The 24,616-nt window shown below is 40.7% G+C and overlaps 2 protein-coding genes across 2 annotated transcripts in view; one reads left to right on the top strand and one right to left on the bottom strand.

Moving 5' to 3' along the window:
• The window catches only part of LOC129766199 (uncharacterized), a 278,884-nt gene extending 271,716 nt beyond the window's left edge, over window positions 1–7,168 (top strand). The window contains exons 11-14 of the mRNA XM_055766709.1: window positions 4,936–5,952; window positions 6,013–6,175; window positions 6,242–6,762; window positions 6,828–7,168. Coding sequence (XP_055622684.1) covers window positions 4,936–5,952; window positions 6,013–6,175; window positions 6,242–6,414 — 1,353 coding nt within the window. The 3' untranslated portion in view covers window positions 6,415–6,762; window positions 6,828–7,168. The remainder of the gene's footprint in view (window positions 1–4,935; window positions 5,953–6,012; window positions 6,176–6,241; window positions 6,763–6,827) is intronic.
• An 11,478-nt stretch (window positions 7,169–18,646) lies between these two features.
• LOC129766198 (uncharacterized) lies at window positions 18,647–20,098 on the bottom strand. Its single transcript, XM_055766708.1, has one exon. It carries the CDS (start codon window positions 20,096–20,098, stop codon window positions 18,647–18,649), a length of 1,452 nt encoding a protein of 483 aa, XP_055622683.1.
• Window positions 20,099–24,616: the final 4,518 nt, after the last annotated feature.

Genomic DNA, 24,616 nt, shown 5'->3' with positions numbered 1-24,616 from the left:
AATTCAATTAGAAGACGAAGCTAACCTTTCTCATGATGTTTCCCATCGTAATGTTGATTATAATTTGATTCATTTAGAATCCTGAATCACAAAACAGTTGTACTTCGGGATTGATTAAAAGTACAAATCAAGTTTTAGTATCAAAATACAGATAATTTATTGTTCTTTCAGAAAAGTAATATCCAAAAAATTATTCCTTTGGACTTTGAAAATGTGTACGTTATATCGAGTGACGTTACATCGAGGGAACGTTATATCGAAGTTTCTCGCTAAGATAAAAAGATTTTTTCAGACCATAAACATAGATCTTGATTTGGTCATGGCTGCTAAACACAAGCACTGTTCTTTGCACTGCATTTTCGCATGGGCTTGATTTTAAAATGGTGAGCGGGCTGCCTGAATTCGAGATTATTCAGCGTCAATGAAAAATCAAGCCAGTAATCATAAATAATGTGAATAGAGGTCCAGACGAGAACCCGTTTTAACAAGGTCATAGATATTTTCGATTTAGCATGTTAATCGATTGAATCTTGATCCAATACGCACTATTACAAACGCTCCAGGGCGTAGTGCTCTCAATGTTGAACGTCGGGTGGCTCCTCTTCCCCGGGAGTTGGTAGGTTCAATACTTCCTCATGATCATGACGGATCCAGCTGGAAATGAAACATTTTAAGTATGCAGGGGAATCGTTAACTGAAGTATGGAATTATCTTGCGATCGACGTATATTTCTTCAAAGCAGAATATATTGAGTTCGCAATATCCATAATCGATGATACGGAATTAGTACGATATTCAGGGTGGCCACTCAATTTCAGTTTTAGAATTCCCACATGTTTTCACAAAATTCGCGATACTCAAAAAAAAAATTAACAATGTTGTGTTGTTGGTTAAAAATTATATTTTTGAAACTCGAATTGCGAAAATATTTTTACTTTATTGTTTTCAAGATTCGCATGTGATAAAAAAGTTGGACAGTGTGTTTCTCAGCAAAAATTTTTGGGTTGGATATAGGGTTCAGGAGATACGGGTCCCACCTCTGCTTACTCAGAATTCAAAAAGTTTTATTTATTAGAATAACTGATCAGAACTTCATTGATCACATTCAAAAATACTTCGAGCATGTCCCGGATAGCCTCTATGATCAGTTCCTTAGTAGAAGCAGAAATTCATAATGCGACATTTCTATGCAATCGAAATTCTACAATTAATTCTTAAGTGTATAAGTTACTTGAATCAAATTTCATCCGCAATCGGTTTTTAAAGCTCATCATGTTATCCAGTAAGGCATGTGGATTTGGTCAGGTTTTTATTTAAAGTGATAACCCGTGCTTAGTAACACATTAACAAGTCTTTTATTAACTATCGCAAGTAAAACTACACAGAAAATCTGTCTTGTAAAAATAAAACTGAACAAAAATGCTTAGCCGGAATAGGAGCATATGAGACGAGATGAAGTAAATAACACCACGTAGCACTTTTTTAATGACTCTGAATCTGGTTTTTCTTTAGAATGCGTCCCATTTTCACTCCAGAGCCTTGATTTATGTTAAGGACTTGTTTCGAAGCGTATGCTGGATCTGGATTTCAACTATCAACTACTGTTTTTTCAAAGATATGAGTGTTTCTATTGGATGCCATCAGAAAAGAGATATGAGAGATCAGAATGTGAATTAATCGTATTATATTTACGAAGCGTTATTACAAATCCAGTTCAACTTTCAATACTTTTTGAGCATTTTAATTTTCTCGTTCATCAAGGCTGTATCTCTCTAGGCGTCAGTCAGCGTCTTCATTCTTTTAGCCTCAAATTCCTTTGCATCAAATTGGTCGGTGTTAATCAGAGCGGATCAGGCCTTAAAATTCAAAAAAAAATCGAATTATCGATTGCATCAGATTAAGTATTTCGTTAGCTACATTCACACATTTTTTTTTATCCCATTTATTTATTTATCAGGCTCATTAGCATTTTATCTGTAACGGAGCCGGGTTTTTATCGTGTACATGTACATATGTTTATATTTCTATAAATTGTAAATTACACAGTAGAAGTAGTAGCAATTTAGGCATTAGATTTTCTGTTCCATTACATTATGGTAAATTACACTGTAGTAGCCATTTAGGCGTAAGGGTATTCTATCTGTTCTTCCATTGTTCAGCAGACCGGACAGCGGAGACAGATCCCACACATATCAGATATGGAAAATCATGCATATAGCAGGAATAACGCATCGAAATTGTTACTCTTCATTGATTGAAAAATCTTCCGAAATTGTTCAGTCATAGTGAACCAAGACTTAAAAAAACAGGAAGTGGGTTATATCTATGGTATAACCGCAAGGGTGACGTAGGACTATCGTTGATTTAGAGATCATTCGTTTGAAGTTGAATCTGAATTCATTCTGAATGAATGAATATTTGGGGGACTTCGAAAACGAGAGCGTTACGTTGGAGGCACAAGGTTTTATGCATCCAATATTGGATACGGAAATATCCTACTGATGGGGAAGAATTATCTTCAGAAGCTATTCTGTTAATTGCGATTGATTGAAAAATCACAAAATCAAATGTATTTGGTCACAGTGTTACATGGATAGAAAACATTCAAATAAACTCTTTCACATGAATGTAATTTTAAATTCCCAGAGGAACTGGCAGATTATTTTCAGTAACGATTAGATATTTCCACATTTTCCTCGATACTGGAAGCCCACCAGTGGTTAATGGTAACTCGATAACCATCTGTTAATAGCACTTCATGGAAAAATATTTGGTCACAGTTTTACATAGATAGAAAACATTCAAATAAACTCTGTCACATGAATGTATTTTTAAATTCCCAGAGGAACTGGCAGATTATTTTTCGGATCTTTCTCGATGCTGAATGGCATCCAAACGGAAAGAATTCCGTGCGTGTATATGTGTGTGTAGCGGCTGCTTCGATGGTCACCTTCTCTTCTCCTGAAGGATCGGCTTCTCTGTGCTCCCTCATAGGTTCAAACAAACTGCCTGCGTTTCAGGGCAGATTTCGATCCTTCGCCGTCCAGCACCCTCAGCAACGATATTGTCTTGTCGATGTCCTCACGAAAAATGAATGCGTCTCACCACCAGAATATCGCTTAAGTATGCTTTTTGTGCGTGATTGAATCGAGAGAAGGTGTGGTTTACGATGGCAATTTGGAAGGCAAACTAGAGGGGAATGAACTCTCTGAGCTCAGAACTTTCGGCGACTGAGCAATAATCGATTGCGGGCGCATACAATATTGGATACGGAAATATCCTACTTATGGGGAAGAATAATCTTCAGAAGCTATTCTGTTAATTGCGATTGATTGAAAAATCACAAAATCAAATGTATTTGGTCACAGTGTTACATGGATAGAAAACATTAAGAGAAACTCTTTCACATGAATGTATTTTTAAATTCCCAGATGAATTGGCAGATTATTTTCAGTAACGATTAGATATTTCCACATTTTCCTCGATACTGGAAGCCCACCAGTGGTTAATGCTAACTCGATAACCATCTGTTAATAGCACTTGATTGAAACATATTTGGTCACAGTGTTACATGGATAGAAAACATTCAAATAAACTCTTTCACGTGAATGTATTTTTAAATTCCCAGAGGAACTGGCAGATTATTTTCCGGATCTTTCTCGATGCTGAATGGCATCCAAACGGGAAAAATTCCGCGCGTGTGTGTGTGTGTGTGTAGCGGCTGCTTCGAGATCTTGCCGGGGAACCGTTCTGGCCTAAAGTGCACAAACAGGCTCTTGGTGACACCGTTCATTCGCACTTTCATGATAAACGAAGAGCTTCACCACAACAGCGGCAACATGCTCAAATCGCTGTTCAATTGGAACTGAGTAGATTTCCGAGCGGCGCTCGCTTATATACCGATTGGTGATTTCAATAGCCTGTTTTGAAAGCAATTTTAAGACTATTCAAACAAGTTTTTGGATCAGAAAGTAACAAGTATAGAACGCGTAGACATTTTATCTTTCGAATGAAGTGTTTATCATACCATTTCGTTCAGTTGTTTAGGAACTATTAAAGCTCAAAATCTCGGTCTCCGGCGTAACGCTTTCGTTTTCGAAACTTTGATTTTACACCCCGGTATAGAAATGAAAGACGTAGTCCTACGTCAATAACTTCATTGGGTCAGTCAGAGTGGACCAAGTACGTATAGGAAGCCAAAAAGTGATCTGTTTTGGGCATGAGACTTGGTGTTTTTGCAATTATCGTACGTCACAGTATTGTCAGAAAGTAGCTAACATTTCTGTGAACAATTCTGATCAAAAATTGAAAGGTTCAAAAATTGCAGAACACTGAACTTCAAGTTGGTTTTTCTCGAAATCATTAAAATGTCACATGGTCCGGTCTGACTGAACACCGACCAATTCCGAAACAAATTTCGATGAAACAAGACGTTCTTCATCTTGGTATACCAAAAAAAGAGAAAGTTGTTGCATCTCGTGTGACGTTTTAACGCACTAAAACAAATACAGTAACATTTAAGAGCGCCGAAAAAAGCATTGAGCGAAAAAATCACGACATCATGAAGCAATTCCCGACTTTTTCCTGCATTTTCCGCTTTTCCTGAATGGTTATGTTGGTTCAAAATGCTATGAACTTGTCGAACGTTCTTCCGATGTCACTACTTGCATATAAGGAACTTCCGTAAGAACATTTGATGCCAACCTGAACAGATATCTTTTTTTTATGTTGAACAAACGACTTTGACTTTGTGTAAAGATTTGCGTTACGTAACATAGGGGGTGGGAGGTTTGTTTGCGTTACTTTTTGTTACATAGGGGGGGGGGGAAGAAGTTGGTCCAAAAATCGCATTTTTAGCGTTACGTAATTTGTGCACGACGCCTTAGTCAATTTCTACTTCTACTTTGAAAAATTTCCATTTCCATCCGCTTCCAGATTCTCGAACTGATCGACATCGTCCCCATTTCATCGACCTCTGTCCGGCTCGAATGGCTGCTCCATGTCAGCAGCTCCGAACAGTATGTTGAGGGTTTTTACGTTCGCTATCGCGAGTTAGACTCGACGAGTCAACGCTACAGCATGCTCTCTATCCCAAACAACGAAATCGAAAGCCACATCATAACTAACCTGAACAAATTCACCAAATACGAGTTCTTTCTGACGCCGTACTTCAAAAATCTAGAAGGCCAACCGAGCAACTCACGGATCGTTCAGACCATGGAAGATCTCCCCTCGGCAGCACCTATCAACATCCAGACGGGTATGCTGAACGTAACGGCAGGATGGGTACGATGGAGTCCTCCAACTAAGGATCAGCTAAATGGGGTTCTGCAGGGGTACAAGATCCAGGTTAAGGCTGGCAACATCTCCAAACTGTTGGCCCAGATGACACTGAACTCGACTACGACTTCGGTGCTTCTGAACAATCTGACGACAGGATCCAGTTACAGCATTCGCGTGGCAACGTTCAATCGGGTCGGACTTGGCCCGTTTTCGAAGCCGGTGCATCTGGTGATGGATCCTTCTTTTGTAATCGTACCCCAGGGGGTCCACAACAGCTACAACGATTACGAAGACCTTCGGCACCACAACTTTCTGCATGAAACATGGTTCATGATATTCGTTGCGCTTTCATTGTTCATCATCCTGCTGTTCACGATCATCGGTGGAGTGATATTTTTCAAGAGACGCCATGGTTTGGGAAAGCCAATTGTGACGGTTCCTATTGGGGCGAGACGGGACATTCCGAATCTCAGCGGCATGCGGAAGGACAATGGAATCTGGATCGATCGAGGCTGGAGAACCTGCGATACTGATAAAGACTCGGGACTGAGTTCGATCAAATTGCTGGAGGGAAATCAGATCTATCCGAACCAGGCACTGTCAGACGGAGGTACCGATTATGCAGAGGTTGATCCCAGGGGAGTTACGTCGTTCTACAACTGTAGGAAGGTTTGTTCAGTAGTGCTTGTCCGCGTCATTTCTCTTCTAACCGTTTTGTTGTGTTTATAGTCACCGGAGAGTCCAACACCATACGCAACGACAATGATAATTAACGGGATTCCATACAGCGAAAACGGTGATTTGAGCTTCCAAGGTCATGACACTTTCTCGTCCACTTCTTCAAGTTTCCGATCATTCTACGGTTACCCACGACCTCAAAATAGCAACCAAGGTAAGCGAATCCTAATCTTGTTCTTAAATAGAATATTCGATACCATTCCACTTCCCCTCACGACAGTTCCTCCTAATTGGGTCGACTACCTTCCGCCGCCACCGGAGCACCCACCGCCAGCTCCTCAGCAGTTGGACATTAACCATCTGAACCACGTGTACCCCTCGGAACTGGTCGGAACACTGTCCAGCTCCCAGGCTAGTTCGTACTGCTCGCGCCGCACCAGTGGCTACAAATGAGACCCGCCCCGAAGTCGCTCCAACAATGTTTACCTGATCAGTCCAACGGCTGTCCTCCGAAACCATTACTAAGAAACGCTATATTGGAAGTCATTACGGAGGGCTTCCCGGTAGCGACGAGATGTTAACAGCGTAAGGCTTCGCGCGGGTATTTTGACTTTGTTCGACTCACTCACTTCGGGAGGGGCGCGTCCCTTCTTCGTGAGAAGAGACCACAAAACTCAAGAACGAGAGATAAAACAACAACAATGAGAGATAATCACGAGGCCGAGCGGCGTACCGCGCGAAAAAGAGAGTATATTTTTTCACAGACAGGACTTTAGGGCTGGAAGCAATTGAGCCCTCGTGGTGAGTTTTTTGCATCATAATTGATTGAGTGTCATCAATATACAACCGAACCAATACTCCAACAGGTTAAAAGAAGCACATTCTCCGGATTGGACATTCCTCCCGCTGAAGGAACGATTCCTGCGATGAAAACGTGCAAATTAGCCACCAGAATAAAGTGCCATTGCATCAAAAAGGGACAAAAAAGAAAGAAAGAAATCGCACATGAAAAGACATAAACCGATAGAGAAAAGAGAGAAGAGAGAAGCAAATATTTACATTGGCATAATTGAAGATGAAAATTCTTTTGAACAGTAACATTTAACAAACAGAGAGAGATATATTTACTGAACTGAACGAGATTTATTTTACCATGACATATCGAGATTATCCGAACCAAAAAAAAAATATAGAGATTTCATTCAAGCTAACACCCATTGGATATCTTTTGTTTTCAATCTGATGACATTCTTGGCCTGAAAACGCAATTGGTAAGTATTCCATACTATACTGTATACATTAGGGTGACAGCGAAAATGGTCATGTCAAATTTCAAAAACCGACCATGTACATTTTGTTTATTGGCCCAAAAAATTGTTTGCTGCATTAAACAAACAAAAAATTATATCGTATAAAGCAGTGGAGGCCAAACTTTCGGGCATTGTGGGCGACTAATTGTTCAAATGTTAGGCGGCGGTCTACCAACGTTGACTGTATCAAAAAGTCATTAGAAAATGAATGTAGTACTAGTTTTTGTAGTGTTAACCCACCTCACAGTATCACAGACTGTGCTTGTCTCTGTAATTTTGCTATTTCGCATGTATTTAAATTTATTTATCTAAAGTAATAAAAGTCATAATTGAATAAAAAAAACCCATAAAACACTTTTTTCTTCAAATTCATTCAGTTTCAATAGTCTATCAATTCAACCTCCTCAAAACAAAATTTGGCATGTCTGTGAGACTGTATGCTCGAGTATAGGAGGGTTAATACGTTGAGCCCCGATTTTTCATTGCTGCGCTTTCCATTCAACCCGCATCAAGAGCGTTTGCACAATATCAGTGTCGGTCCCAGCTCCCAAAGATAAAGGGTGTGTCACATCAAATTGCATCACGGAAAAAACACTGTAGAAATTTAATTTTTAGGAATTATATCTTCAGCTTTCGCTTATAATCAGATGAGAGTGTATAGATCACGTTGGCCATGCTTCACTATCAATTTTTCGTAAATTTGGAAAAATGTCGTCGAACGAAAAAGAGCGTCGTGAATTAATCATGTGCACTCATTTCGAGAATCCGGAGTTGTCACATCGGGACATCGGTAAGATGCTGGGAATCGTCCAATCCACGGTCAGCAGAGTACTAAAACGATACTTCGAGAACCTAACCGTCGACCGGAAGGCGAAGAACGGCAAAAATGGATGCTCCGTCAGTGAAAAAGATCACAAGCGCGTAGTTAAGCAGTTTAGACGTGATCCGAGAAGTTCGGTCCGGGATGTCGCCAATAAGCTGAATTTGTCAAGTTCATTCGTCCAGCGGACCAAGCAGCGGGAGGGCCTGCGTACATACAAGGTTCAGAAGGCTCCTAACCGCGACGAAAGGCAAAACATGGTGGGGAAGACGCGAGCCCGGAAGCTGTACACCGAAATGCTGACGAAGCCGCATTGCCTGGTAATGGACGACGAAACCTACGTCAAAGCGGACTTTCGTCAGCTGCCGGGCCTGTTGTTCTTCTCCGCAGAGGACAAATTCAGCGTTCCGGAGGAGATTCGCAAGCAGAAACTATCCAAGTTTGCCAAAAAGTACATGGTGTGGCAAGCGATCTGCTCTTGCAGAAAGCGGAGCGCCCCCTTCGTGATGACCGGCACGGTAAACGGGCAGGTTTACCTTAAGGAGTGCCTACAGAAGCGCTTACTACCACTATTGAAGCAGCACGAGGGCCCGACCATCTTCTGGCCGGATCTCGCTTCGTGCCACTATTCAAAGGACGTGTTGGAGTGGTACGAAGCCAACGGGGTCACCTTCGTGCCAAAGGAAATGAACCCGCCCAACGCGCCGGAGCTTCGCCCAATAGAGAAATATTGGGCGATTATGCAGCAGGCCCTCCGGAAGAACCCAAAAGTTGTCAAATCGGAGGCGGACTTCAAGAGAAAATGGATTTCTGTTCAAAAAAAAACTACAACCTGACGTTGTACAGAACCTTATGGACGGGGTAAAGAGGAAGGTGCGAGCATACGGGCTTGGGCTCGAAGTATGAATAAAAAGAAAATGCCAAAAGTTGTTTAATAGTTTTTATTTTACTGTCTAAAATTTTCAAAAGGATCGGTCTACTGGGCGAATTTCTACAGCGTTTTTTCCGTGATGCAATTTGATGTGACACACCCTTTATTAATGCAATAAGTAAAGGGTGTGTCACATCAAATTGCATCACGGAAAAAACGCTGTAGAAATTCGCCCAGTAGACCGATCCTTTTGAAAATTTTAGACAGTAAAATAAAAACTATTAAACAACTTTTGGCATTTTCTTTTTATTCATACTTCGAGCCCAAGCCCGTATGCTCGCACCTTCCTCTTTACCCCGTCCATAAGGTTCTGTACAACGTCAGGTTGTAGTTTTTTTTGAACAGAAATCCATTTTCTCTTGAAGTCCGCCTCCGATTTGACAACTTTTGGGTTCTTCCGGAGGGCCTGCTGCATAATCGCCCAATATTTCTCTATTGGGCGAAGCTCCGGCGCGTTGGGCGGGTTCATTTCCTTTGGCACGAAGGTGACCCCGTTGGCTTCGTACCACTCCAACACGTCCTTTGAATAGTGGCACGAAGCGAGATCCGGCCAGTAGATGGTCGGGCCCTCGTGCTGCTTCAATAGTGGTAGTAAGCGCTTCTGTAGGCACTCCTTAAGGTAAACCTGCCCGTTTACCGTGCCGGTCATCACGAAGGGGGCGCTCCGCTTTCTGCAAGAGCAGATCGCTTGCCACACCATGTACTTTTTGGAAAACTTGGATAGTTTCTGCTTGCGAATCTCCTCCGGAACCCTGAATTTGTCCTCTGCGGAGAAGAGCAACAGGCCCGGCAGCTGACGAATGTCCGCTTTGACGTAGGTTTCGTCGTCCATTACCAGGCAATGCGGCTTCGTCAGCATTTCGGTGTACAGCTTCCGGGCTCGCGTCTTCCCCACCATGTTTTGCCTTTCGTCGCGGTTAGGAGCCTTCTGAACCTTGTATGCACGCAGGCCCTCCCGCTGCTTGGTCCGCTGGACGAATGAACTTGACAAATTCAGCTTATTGGCGACATCCCGGACCGAACTTCTCGGATCACGTCTAAACTGCTTAACTACGCGCTTGTGATCTTTTTCACTGACGGAGCATCCATTTTTGCCGTTCTTCGCCTTCCGGTCGACGGTTAGGTTCTCGAAGTATCGTTTTAGTACTCTGCTGATCGTGGATTGGACGATTCCCAGCATCTTACCGATGTCCCGATGTGACAACTCCGGATTCTCGAAATGAGTGCACAGGATTAATTCACGACGCTCTTTTTCGTTCGACGACATTTTTCCATATTTACGAAAAATTGACAGTGAAGCATGGCCAACGTGATCTATACACTCTCATCTGATTATAAGCGAAAGCTGAAGATATAATTCCTAAAAATAAAATTTCTACAGCGTTTTTTCCGTGATGCAATTTGATGTGACACACCCTTTAGAAAATAGTCAGAAATTCGACTAGTAAGTAGTCAGATTTTGTAAAACATCCGAAAACAAACCGTATGTATTTTTATTTTATTATTTTGTTACTATCAGTCAGATTCTTATCGAATCGAGTTCTTTCTTGAACGTCGGCGAATTTCATATTTTGAAACGTTGCCGAAATATTTCCTAAGGCGAAACATCAAAAATTCAACCAAACAGCCAGGGTTACCATATCTATAGAATAATCTGTATTTCTATAGATTTTTTTCGATTTTTTGAGACCAAGAATCTGTACATACAGAATACAGATTTTTTGGGTTTTATACAGGACTAGCTGACCCGGCAAACTTCGTCCCGCCCAAAGTTTTGTTTTTTGTTATCAATACATTCAACCATTCACGTTTTCCTACTATAAGCAAGTTCATGGGTCCAATCGCAGAACTGTTCATTGATTGATCTTCTGATCGACCCCGTTGAATTTACCTTTTACTATAAAATTCCTAGTATTTCTAACAAAACTCATCATTATAACATCAGATTATTTTCAGACACAATTCTCGTTCAAGATCAACCACTTGCAAATAACATGTTTCTCCGTTATATGGAATAAATGTTTTCTACAGAAAATATGATAGAATTAAGACAGCCCTAAATCGGACTATTCCTTCCTCGAGTTCTGCTCTTATCAACACATCCGGCGATACTTTTTTATTGGTATAGATAGAAGAAGGTATAGGAGTGCGTTTCATCACATTAAAATCCATTTCCATCTTCGAACAAAGATCAATTTCGCTACCGCAGACATCGAATGGACTAACTGCACTTGTCACTATTTAATTGTAGAATATATGGGAATTTAATTTTCTGAATTTCCCCTTTTTCCTTCAGAGTTTTCCGAAAATTTTCAATTGTCATGTTTGGTTGGATTATTTTTGGTTGAAACATGTGTAATATTTTTATGGGACCCCCTCTCCGTTTCTCATACCCAAAAACCCTCACATCTCAAATTGTGCTTGATACGTTCTCGAGTTATGCAGAAGTTTGTGTTTGTGTGCCCCCTGTAATATGTGTTTCATTTGTTTGGCAGTATTGAATTATGCAGAAATGTATGCTCCATTTGTATGGCAGTAATCCATTTTTATATATGTAGATATACAGATTTTTAAGAAAATCCAATAATAGTTGCGGCTGGATGTTAATAATATGTTTCCCATCTCATCCATTTTATTCATATAGCCTTCGAATCTGCTCAAATGAGAATCGCCTGTTTTCGAAATTCATATGTAGCATGATGACCTACATTTGTATGCCAACCTCTGCATTATTGGTTAGTGTTATCTATATAAATGAAAATAGAACGCCAAATGTGTTGGTAAGCGCAAAAACTTGAGTATGGAATGGTCCGATTTGAGTCGGCTTTATTTTGTCGTATTCGTCTCTGCCCGTAGAAATTTCTTTGAAAAACTTTGAGGGAAAGTTCAAATGAAAGTACAGGTCGGACTCGATTATATATAATCGCAATTTCACTTTCAACGTTAATTTTCGAATCCAATACATAATCGAATCACAAAAAAAGCTATTTTTCTATTAATGTTTGACATTCTTACATAAATGAAAAAATTGTTTTCTTGAGATTCGATTATGTATAGGATTTGAAAAAAAAAACCGTTTAAAAAAATGGTCGAATATATATAATCAAGTCCGACCTGTAATAATATGTTCTTGAATGACATGGTTGTGATTAAATTGGATTTTGCGTTTGTAGAATTAGGCTTCGGATTCCGTTGGTGTGAAGCGAAAACGGCAATGGATTCTTAGGTGGAATAACGCGCTTTGAAATTAAAAATTATGAATGAAAGCACACTTTTCTGTATCAAACATGTATTCCATGTAACGGAGAAATTGCGGAATCAAGAATCTTGAGCGAAAATTATGTCTGAAAATATGAGTTTTAGAAGAAGTAGGGGAGAGGGACGCAAGTTGGCGAATATGGTTTGGTCACGTAAAAATCAACAAAATGTAATAACAATTATTTATTTATCCTTGGTTGGAACAGTGGAAATGCCATTTTTATCAACACCGTAAGTGTCACACGCGGGAAAACGATACTTAGCTCGTATATCTCCCAAAGTTCGAAAAAATAAGTCACAATTTTCTTTATTGCCCGCCATTAATCGAGCCGCTGGCTTTCTCAAAGATAGCTTATGAGCCTTCATAAACATTTCAACCCATTTCCGTCCAGCGCATGTTCCTTTGAAAGGGTGCTCCATGCCATTTTTAACCGCAAACGAATAGGCAATTCTTCGAAGCTGGACCTGGAAACGCAAATGCTGAATTGAAAATCTAACCTCCATGTCTAGATATTTTCGTCGATAGCGTCTCAAAGTTAGTTTTGGCACACCGAACTGTTTTGAAGCACCCAGAACAGACAAACCTCCTTCTATAGCTTTCTTCAAACTGGTGTCCGAACAATGTTGGTCTCTTTTTCGCTTATAAGTTCTAACCATCTGCAATAAAAAACCAAAAATTAACATGATGTTGCAGTTCTCCAACTTTCCCCCAATCGACTTTTTCAATAAAAAAAATTTAGCTGAAAAAAATTCATGATTAAAACTCACCGGAAACAAACGTATGTATAAAATTATTTTGAAATTTTAACTTTTCTCATAAAGTGGATAATGAAATTCAAAAAACGGAAAAATAAAATAACAAAATCTCGATTTTTCTCATTTTTATTTTTCACTTTTTTAGATAACGTTTTCGGCAGAGTACAAAGTTTAGCCTTGTTATGATGCATCTTCAGTAAAATATAGGTGGCACTGCCTTCATTACAACGGGTCAAATTACCGATTCGTCATCTTGCCTCCCTCTCCCTTACTAGAAAATTTCTAGTAAATGGAAATTATAATGGGCAAATTAGGAGATAAATCAATGAAGAGCTCTGCGATTGAACCCACAAACGTTCGCTTATCAAGAAAACGTGAATGTTCGGAAGAATTCATATCAAAAACTAAATTTTGGGCGGTTTATCTTTTCTCACTTTAGTACAGAGAAAGCAAAATATAAAAGGGCGCTCATATTTACCCCTATTCTGTATTTCGATAGATTCGAACGACATGACAAAATTGTATTCTGTATTCCGTTCGAGTTGTTTTTGCATTTCTGTTCCTCTTCGAACATTAAATGGGCAAACGTTCAAAATAGGGAATGCGAAATTGTAACACGAACGAAATGCAAATCTGGCGGAAGACAAAATCGGGGTAATTGTCGTGAAATTTCATTTGCTTTCAACGTTTTTTGGTATATTTAAAAAATATATATCTAAAAGAAGGATCGAGACGTCTTGACGCAGGATTACGTTTTCGAGAATATATGGGGAGTACATATAAAAAAAAAATCATTTTTGTGTGTTTCATGCTCAGACATTTCATGACGGTTTCATGATTTGTGATGGTTTTGTAGCAATCGATTTGGACATTCCCTAACAATCTATTGCAATGTAATTTTGAAATTTCTTATAGCTAATATGTCAAAATAGAGCATCTAATTCCCCATATATTCGTGTGGACCGCAAGGCGTTTCCCTAACACGGACTAGAAAATCGGTCTAGTCGAATTAGAAAACACATTGCGGTCTAGACATTTATAGTAACCATCGAAAATGCTGAATTCGTCCACAACAACCGAAACAAGGAAATTAAACGAAGTTTGAACCGTTTTAACGATTTGATGACCAAACCTATTTTACTGTTTTTTGAACTACGTTATGTTATTGATTGTTGAATTTAATAAAACAAACTGAAACACCTGAACTCACTCAGATTGATTCGGAGGCCAGAACACTTTATCTTACTCTATTCAGCAATATATGCCAAGAATAAAACATCAATGAAAAATTATATCGAAACCTGTTCGTATCCTAAGTATTAGCTTCATAGTATCTTTATGTCCCCTTTTCAAGCATTGACAGTCCACCAGTTTTTGAATTGTTTCCTCATTATGCTACAGTTTTATTACAACCATTACATTTTTGTGTAGCTTTACGTGAATCATTCCAAATGTTTTTTCGAGAGCGTGGTTCAAAGGTTTGGACGTAAGTCGTGACTTCATTCGTGCAATGAATAGACTTATGTCCAACCAATGGTCGCTAGATGTGCATCTCCACAGAATAAATCTTCTTCGAAGCAATGTCTGTCGGTATGGAAACGGTTACTATGACATCGATCACGCATTGTACGGATAATTACGCAGCCAGAGAGTACCTTTTGAATACGCTTAAAGCCCAAGGAAGACAACCCTATGTTCCTGTTAGAGACGTGTTCGGAGCTCTGCTATATGCAGTTGATCTATATGTTTGTGGAACGGTCTAGCATAAGAATTTTATGCCTTTGTGTTTTTTTTCTTTTTCATTATTAGTTTGTTTGTCTTGTCCCCTCATCTCACCGTCGCTCACCCTCGACAGATAGTCGAACACCAGATGCTACCCCTGGGCATTATGCACAATGCTACAGCTACCGGTTGAGACAACGATACCTCATATCCATATCCCTAACCTGACCCATCACACAAAAATTGTTGCCCCTCTAACCTCGAGTAAACCGCGAGTAATCGGTCAAAACCTACTAAACATAGATTTAAGTAGAAATTTCGTATATATAAATCTTGAATTAGCGGCTCCGCAAAGCATATGCGATTGAGCCTTACAAATAAATGAATTGGAAAAAAAGTTAGCATCGTCTAATCAATAATAACTATGCCAATCAATGATGCTGAAGCTAACATCATGCTTCAAAATTTGACTTATAAATTTATAAGTCCAAAATACAGATTTCAATACAGATTTTTTGAGAAAAAACTAAGATAAAAAAGATTTTTTCAGACCAAAAACACAGTTTTTGTTATGGCAACCCTGCAAACAGCTCGAAAAAATATGGCGACAATTTGCACCCGACTGTATCTACACCAGCAAAATAGAGATAACCAGCAAAGTTCTGTTGACCTATAATTACATAATAGGGGCCATGGCTGTATTTCTTGAAAGAAATCTGCACAATAAATTCACATTACTTATCATAGTTTAAAAATTAAAATAACAATACTGCATCAAATGATCGAGTGGTCGATAGTTGCGTTCACATAATCATATCACTTACCGCAGTGAATCCTGATTTTTAACCTATCCCACTAACAAATATCCCTTCCATGATATACGCTAGGGAACCACGCTATAGAGGCGACTCTTCTGGCCTTCGGGCGGTGAATATCATACTAACATTCCTTCCCTTCCCCTGGTGACTGTAAGGACGTGGCCGACGTCGTTATTGACCATTTAAAGCTCTAATCACCGAAAATTGTACAACGAGAATGATTTGCTAGTCCCAAGCGTCATTCTGTGTGTTCTTTGTGCAATTTGGTTGGTTCAGGTCAATCACGAAGAGCAACTACGAATTGTACAGTCTACCCAAGTTAAAGCTCAAGCTAAAATAACGATACTGCATCAAAGCTCGCATTCACAGTCTTCAAAGGCGGAGTTTTCTCCAAAAATTCAGTTTTTATTGATTTTCGAATACTAATGCCGGATGTTTCCAGCATTTTCAATTGATCATTAAACAGATAATATTCCTGGAGAAAACATTGTTGAAATTGTTCCTAGCGACTTTTTTTTTGCATTATTACAAGTTATGGTCGATCATTTGGATATTAAATAACTAACAATCTAAAAGAAAATATTAGAACGGAAACTTTAATGAAGAAAAATCTACTCTTACAACTGATATGTTTTATTAAGGTCAGCATAAACACCACATAAAATATTCACGGCAAAAGGTGGGATTATATATTTCATGCATTGCGTTTGAAGGTGACACTATCCTAGACAAGTTGGCGGGCGCCTAGGAATACCTACGCGGGCGACCGTTTGGCCATCCCTGGTATAAAGAATGTAAATGTAAAAAATGTATTTTTCTTTTTGCTAACTTACATTACATTTAACACACTGTAGTTCACAACTGAATGGAACGAACAAAAAAAAATCCAAAAGAATTTGTAAAATGTCACATTTCCAGCGGGGATAAATCTCAAATTGTTCGATCGATATTTTACGAGATATCAATTCTTTTATTTGAAAAAACATGGCATCCTTCTAAACTCGAGTCGACCTCGAGTAATCGGTTTCCTACCTCATTAACCATCGAATTAAGGGAAAATTATTATTATCTGTAGTATTAGTAGTGATAAAATTATTAGTATAAAAAACATTATTAGCTCCTTCAAACCTATGGAACTAAACCTGTCAAAAAAAAAAAAAAAAAAAATCCATATCCTTTTGTCATGTAAACTTCTTTCCTTGAAACCTTCTTATATGAGATCCCACAGTGCTCACAGTGTTTTTTCGTAAACTCGACGTTCAATTGAAGCCCACTGAATGCCGTTCTGCTGCAGACAAACTAGCCGCAAATTTCCACCAATATGTCGATAGCGACTAATTAGTTCGAAAGTAATCTCAAGTCACAAACCCGCGCCTCTGTCTTTTTATTTATATCCTAAAGAGCCGCCATACAGGTTGGGCATTGTCCCCTCCGGGGGGACTTGCGCAAGGTAAATCGTATTTTTTCTTCTCTTCAGTGGGAATCAGTCGCCGCCGCATCGCATGCAGATGGATGGCGTCTAAATTACATTCGACCGATATGTGTGCATAAATATATACATTTTTCTGCGCTCTCGTATGGGCAGTGATTGCAACTACGCATTCTCTGTTCCACCGGTTAGTTGGTTGGCAGGTCTCTTGCGGCCACCGGACTGGAGATATGGACATTTTTATCGGTTTTCCACGCGCGCCTCCAAAGATCATTTATTGGCTTTCGATTCGGTGAGAGCCAGCCAGAGTCCAAGGCGAGTAGCAGCGGCGAGTAAGCGGTAGTAGCGACACAGGTCTTCAAGTTAAGGAATGGGCTATTTAAAAAATAAGTAAGAAGCGAACACTGCAGCGAGAAATGTGTTTGGACACGTTGGAATGTAATGCACACTAGGAATGAAAACAAATGAAACGCTGGAAATACGTGAAGATCAATTGACTTTTGCATGCGTTCAAAACGACTTTGAAGTACTTGTGCTAAAAGAAAACTTGCTTTTTATCTTAAACTAGCTGACCCGGCAAACTTCGTCCCGCCCAAAATTTGTTTTTTTGTTATCAATACCTTCAAACATTTACGTTTTCTTACTATGAGCAAGTTCATGAATCCAATCGACCCCGTTGAATTTACCTTTTACTATAAAATTCCTAGTATTTCCTACAAAACTCATCATAATAATATCAGATTATTTTCAGACACAATTCTCATTCAAGATTTTTCAACCACTTGCAGATAACATGTTTCTCCGTTACATGGAATAAATGTTTTATACAGAAAATATGATAGAATAAAGACAGCCCTAAATCGAACAATCCCTTCCTCGTGTTCTGCTTTTATCAACACATGATCGGTTCAGTAGTTTCCGAGTCCATAAGAATCAGACAGACAGACAGAAATCCATTTATATATATATATATATATATATATATATATATATATATATATATATATATATATATATATATATATATATATATATATATATATATATAGATTTTCAAACATCCTTTTCGATGAATTATTTTTGATGGTTGATTGTTCGTGTCTTCTTTGTATTGTTGCTCAATGCTTCTTAGGGGCTGTCCACATACCACGTGGACAGGAAAAGCACGATTGTTCGAACTGCAATGGCCGAGTAAAACTTCTCTGTAGCGGATTTTCTCTAATGCGCTCAAAGCTAAAACATATTTATTTTTAAATTAGTTTTAATAAATTATGAACTAATGCTTACATTTTTAGTTTTATCTTCTCCGACACTATTTTATCTTCTCCGACACGAGCTTAAATAGCCTTTGCCTATATGCCTGTCGCCTGTGATGTTTGCTCGAATTGATTCAATTTCTTTAATTTAATTCAATATAATTTTACCTTCAGTTCAATCAAATCTTCGCACCACGTAAAATTGGAAAAGCTCTGGAAGCTACTCGTGTATTCTACAGAGAGAAAATCACTTCAATACTGACGTTTTTCATAACGCCTGCCTAGACTATTAATTGGTGAACAACGGAATTCGTGAAACAAATCGCAGTCTACTAGATATTTCAGCGCGGTTCTAACACTCCCCAGCCCATAAACCCTGTCCGCATTACTCTTGTGTAAGGCCAGCAGGTTTATCTCCTAGCTCCAGAATCGCTAGTTTAGCCACAGGTCTTCGAAAGCATCCATTAGTGGTCCTAACCAAGGCTTGACGAATACGACCATCCTGTCCGATGAATACTTCGTCTACGATGCCCCTGATACTTGTACCTCCTTTACCATCATCCAGCACTAATACTAAGTCTCCTACTTTCAGTGTCCGGCTATCCTCGTACCACCTACTACGTTGGTTCAGTGTTGGAAAGTATTCTTTGCACCAACGGTCCCAAAACTTCTTGGCTAGTACTTGCGTTCGCTTGTAACTACTTCTAAGTTTTTCCGCCAGCGAAATCGGTACTTGGAATGGGTGATGCTGTCCAGATGAGTTTCCATGGAGGAAATGGTTTGGTGTTATAGTATCCAGTTCGTTGTCTTCTGTTCCGGAGTATGTCAGCGGGCGAGAATTTATTATATGTTCTGCTTCGGCCAATGTCGTCATCAAGATGTCGTCGTTCATTTTACGCCCATCACTCAACGAGACCAGGGCTTCCTTGACTGATCTTACCATCCGCTCCCACACTCCACCCATGTGGGGAGCAGAAGGTGGGTTAAAGTTCCACTTTGTTCTGGCATCAGTGAAGGTGTCGGCACACTCCCTATCAATCCGTTTCAACTGTTCCTTAAGTTCACGACTGGCTCCCTGAAAATTCGTGCCATTGTCCGTGAATATTTCGATCGGCGATCCACGGCGTCGGATGAATCGACGGATGGCAAGTATGCACGATTCTGTGCTGAGACTGAAAGCTATTTCGCAGTGTACGGCTCTTACAACTAAACAAGTGAACAATGCCACATACCGCTTTTCAGTACGTCTGCCTACGGTTACATCGATTGGTCCGCAATAATCCAATCCTACGTAGCTGAAAGCTCGAACATATGGTTGCATTCGTTGTATGGGTAACGGTGCCATTCGGGGAATAACAGGTTTACATCTGCGTAATTTACAAACTAAACAGTCGATGATAACTCTTCCAACCACCGCTCGTAGCTTCGGAACGAAGAACGCTTGTCGAATTTCATTGACAACTATTTCCTTCGAAGCGTGTCCATATCGCACATGGAAGTCCTCCACGATCTTCTTGGTTATCACGTGGTCTCTTGGGAGTATTACTGGAAAGCGAGTGCTGCTTGCAGCAAAACTCGCTGCTGCTGTTCTGCCCTCCATCCGTATGATGCAATCTTCGTCTAAAAAGGGTGACATCTTATACAAAGGGCTCGATTTTTCGATACGTATCCATTGATCCCATGCGACGTCCTTATTTCTCTTCAGAATCTTCACTTCGTCCGCAAATCTTCGTCCGTTTATCTGCCTGAGCCATTCGCCAAAGCAGATGTTCCGCTTTACACAGTTCTTCTTGTTGGATCGCCACGTGTACAGCCGGAATAATCGCCTTCCGCCCATCATCGATACTGATTGCTTCAATTGGAAGCCCCTTCCATTTTCGTTTGCAATTTGAAATGAAACGGTACACTGTCGCTATTGTCCTCAACAATACTTTCCATTTTCACATCGAGTCACATCGATGATTGCTTCCGGTAAGACAATATGATGGAACAAGTAGCACGGCTTCAGTTCATCAGGTACCAACAATTTCGTTTTGGGCTGCTCCGGCCATGATTCCATGGGTTCGTGTAAAAATGGTGGACCTAGAAACCATCGACACTCCGGATCTACAGTTGTTCTAGAACCCCACTTAGTTAAATCGTCTGCGATGTTCATTCTTGATGGGACGTATCTCCATGCAGCGATGTCTGTCGTGTGCAGAATTTCAGCAACTCGGTGTGCCACATACGGTTTGTATTTACGACTATCAGAGCGTATCCATGATAAAACTGTCGTAGAATCCACCCACAAAAACTGTTCTTGAATTGAAACCGGAAGACTTGTCTTGAGAACATTCATCAGTCTTGCCCCAATAACCGCAGCTTGTAGCTCCAATCGAGGTGTTGATGTCAGTTTCAGTGGAGCTACTTTAGCCTTAGATCCAACTAGCGCACATCGAATTTCGTCCCTCACAAGATATCGTAGATAAGCTACACAACCATAAGCGTCTTCGCCTGCATCCGAGAATATATGCAATTGAATTGCTCGTATATCGTTAATCGATTCGTCAACGAAGAAACAACGCGGAATTCTAACTTTCTCGATGTCTGATAGTAGCTTCGTCCAACCTAGCCAACGCCCGAAGAGTTCGTCCGTCATAGACTGATCCTATTCGGTTCTACTTCTCCAAGTCTCCTGGATTATTATTCTTCCGTGAATCAACAGCGGTGAGAGAAATCCTATTGGGTCAAAAAAAACTCATGACACACTGCAGGATAATTCGCTTCGTTGGTCGGATACTGTTGGTGAGATACGGCAGTAGTTTGTCATTTAGTCCCATAGTGAAGGTGAACACATCTTCTTCTGGTTTCCACAGCAAACCCAATACACGTTCGGATTCTAATGTTTTGTCATAGCTGAGCGTTTTCGTTGACTTTCCGTGTTCTCCCAATGCTGTAAGTACTTTAGGTGAATTGCTCACCCAATTGCTGATTTCGAATCCTCCCAATGAGTGAACATAACGCACATCCACTGCTCGTTGAATTGCCTCCTCTTCAGTATCTGCACTGTCAAAATAATCATCGACATAGTGCCGATTGATGATTGCATTTGCAGCATCCGGAAATTGATCAGCATGTTCGCGAGCGTTGGCATCTTTTGTGAAATGAGCGTTACATGGCGAGCATTTGGCTCCAAATATGACTACATCCATCACATAGATATCAGGAGTACAGGATGAGTCCAGCCGAAATATAAATTTTTGGAATCGCTTATCTGGCTCCCGCATCTTGATCTGCAAGAACATTTCTCTAATGTCTCCTCCAAATCCTATTCGTCGACCTCGAAAGCAGTTCAGAATTTCTAACAATGAAACCAACATGCCCTTGAGCAGCATGTCATTGAGGGATATTCCACCTGCCTTCGCTGCTGCGTCCAACTTCAGTCGAATCTTTCCCGGTTTCTTGGTGTTGGTTACCACATTCAATGGTAAATACCACGCTTTGCCAGGCTCTATTCTGGAGATCTCTTCTGATGTTGCTTTGTGAGCGTACCCCTTCTCGATGAAGTCCTCAATTGCATGCCACACTTTCTCTCGCAAGTCCGGTTCTCTCTTGAATCGCTTCTCCAAGCCCTGAAGCCGGCGATACGCCATATGGTAGCTGTCAGGAAGATTTATATCGTCTAGTTTCCACAGCATACCTGTTTCAAACCCAGCTCCTATTCTAACGGTAGTTGTCTCCAACATGCTTCGAGCCCTTCGGTCCTCATCAGATTCAACACGATATGGACAATTAATCCCGGCTTCTTCCATTGTGAAATAGTTTTTCAACACTTGATCCATTACTTCGTCACACTGATGTATTCCGCAATAGTCGTCTCTTGTCGCATTGCATCCTGGCCCGGAAATCGTCCACCCCAGCTTGCAACGCTTTGCCAATTCTTGATTCGATAGGTGCTATTAGATCCATATTGTCCAACCCGATCAATATTGTCGGTTCAGCATTTTTGAAATCAGCAACGAACAAATCTTGCAGATGTTGGAACTTACGAATCACCTCTCCGAAACTCGTGCTCTGTCTTGGCAAATTCAAATGTTCGATGGTGTGCACGTCTTTTAATGGATACTGTTCAGACAACCCTTTTCCAGCTACGGTCAAATTAACCCGCATCGATGTCTTCTCGGTTCGAGTCACCCCCGATGTCCACTTCAAATCTAGAGGCCTAACGGTTCCTTTAAGTCCTAGCTTCATTGCCACGTCTTTTTCCAATAACGTTTTGGATGAACCCTCATCGAGAAAAGCGTACGTGTCGACACGCTTGTTTCCGTTAATCAGTGAGACCGGTATGACGCGAAATGTAACGAAAGACGTCGATATCTTATGGTGCACCATGCAGCTCGATTCCTCCCCGCTATCAGATCGATGCAACAGGTAATGATGTTTGCCGTTACAACCTGCTACATTGCACTGGAACTTGTTCCGGCATCGCATGTTACCGTGATTGTAAAGACACAAGGCACAAAGCTTCCGGGTTTCTACAGTCGAAGACGTTGCGGGAGAGACAGCTTTTTAAACTCCTCACAGTTGCGCGCTCGATGCCCCGGCTTGGAGCATATCGCACATGGCTTGTCATCCTTCACAACCGAAGAACCTGGTTTGGAATTGCCTCCTGGTACCATCTCCGTGCCATTATGAGTGTGCACAAATCCCTTCTCCTTTGTTGTCTTTCTCTCAAATTTGGTCGAATCCATTGGATTTAAGAATGTCACCTCGCTTGCATCTTCAACCAATTGCTCCATGAAATTTTCAAAAGTCCGCATTGTCACTGGACAGAAGGCTCTCTTAAAACGTACCCACTCCAGCTTGAAACTAGAAGGAAGTTTATCTACCATTTCTTGGAGTAAAACGGGATTGCAGAGATGTTCTTGTTGATTGGCAGCCTCCAGATGGTCACACAATTGTTGTACTGCCATACCAAACCTGATGACAGTATCAAGACGTTCTGGTTTTGGTGGATCTATACCCCGTACTTTCGAAATTAACGAACGGATCAAAATTTCTGGTTTCCCGAAAACTCTTCGTAATGTTTCCATCACCTTCGGAACGTTTGCGGGCAGCACCAGTCTACTCCGAACAGTCTCGAGGGCCGTACCCTTCAGACTTTCCTGCAACCTTATCAAATTTTCCACATCAGAGAATCCACACGCTGCATTTGAATTCTCGTATGAACTGATGAAAATCGGCCATTCATCAGGCGCTCCTGAAAACGCAGGAAGTTTCTTTGGCCACACTTGTCTAGCCATTATTTGAACCGGATTAGGCCCCGACATTCTGGGTTCCATAGGATCGGACTGAGGAATCGATGACTGTCCATTTGTCAACGGAAAACTTGTTTGAGGGTAACTGCTCGGGACTGGATTCTGATTGCTTCTTCTTAATTCTTCAGGATGATGTTTCGATGGTGCTGGTAGTGCTACGTTATTCAACTTTCCACTCCCCAGCCCGTCAGATATCGGTAACTCATCGATCGGTGACGGATATTCAGGTAATGACGGTGTTACATGCGGTTCTCCCTTCACTGACGGCACGGGTTGATTACGTGACGGAATACATGACTTCGGACGACCAAATGACGTTAACGGTTGGTTCTCCTCGAATCTTTCATTGTTACTTTCCCTAGCGGTCGGGATTGGGTCAAGCCTATGAGCCTTGGAAGGAACAGGTTTTTCCTCCGCTCCTGAATGCTTGTCGATCCACGCTTTGGTCCTATTAACACTACTCACATTCGAGCTCCGAGCGCTCTCTCTACCATCGTCGTCGTCGTCGCTTTCTTCGCCGAGATACGAAGTCATTATTTTGTATTTTTTCCGCATGTACTCCTGTTGCAAGGCAAGTTCCTCTTGCAAACGCCTGAGTTCCAGATCTCTGCTCTTTTTCTGCCCTGATGACACGGTGTTGCTTCCCCTACGGCTTCGGAATCGCTTCTTGAGGCATTTGTGACAGAACCATGTATGATGTTCTGTTGATTCATCCTCCTCTACACAGGAATAGTAGAACCAGATTCCACAATCACCACACGCCATCATCGCACGCTCGATAGAGGGCGCCTCCTGACATATTCCACATGGTGTGACTCTATCGTCCACAGAAGCCGGAGTTGACATCTTGCGACCTTCCGAACAAGATTTAAAAATCTTTGAGAAATGTTCGAACTGCACTGGCCGAGTAAAACTTCTCTGTAGCGGATTTTCTCTAATGCGCTCAAAGCTAAAACATATTTATTTTTAAATTAGTTTTAATAAATTATTAACTAATGCTTACATTTTTAGTTTTATCTTCTCCGACACGAGCTTAAATAGCCTTTGCCTATATGCCT

The sequence above is a fragment of the Toxorhynchites rutilus genome, chromosome 2, assembly GCF_029784135.1.
Source record: "Toxorhynchites rutilus septentrionalis strain SRP chromosome 2, ASM2978413v1, whole genome shotgun sequence".
NCBI classification, from domain to species: Eukaryota; Metazoa; Arthropoda; class Insecta; order Diptera; family Culicidae; genus Toxorhynchites; species Toxorhynchites rutilus.
The sequence above is the reverse complement of the archived record's forward strand: the minus strand, read 5'-3'. Positions and strand labels throughout refer to the sequence as shown.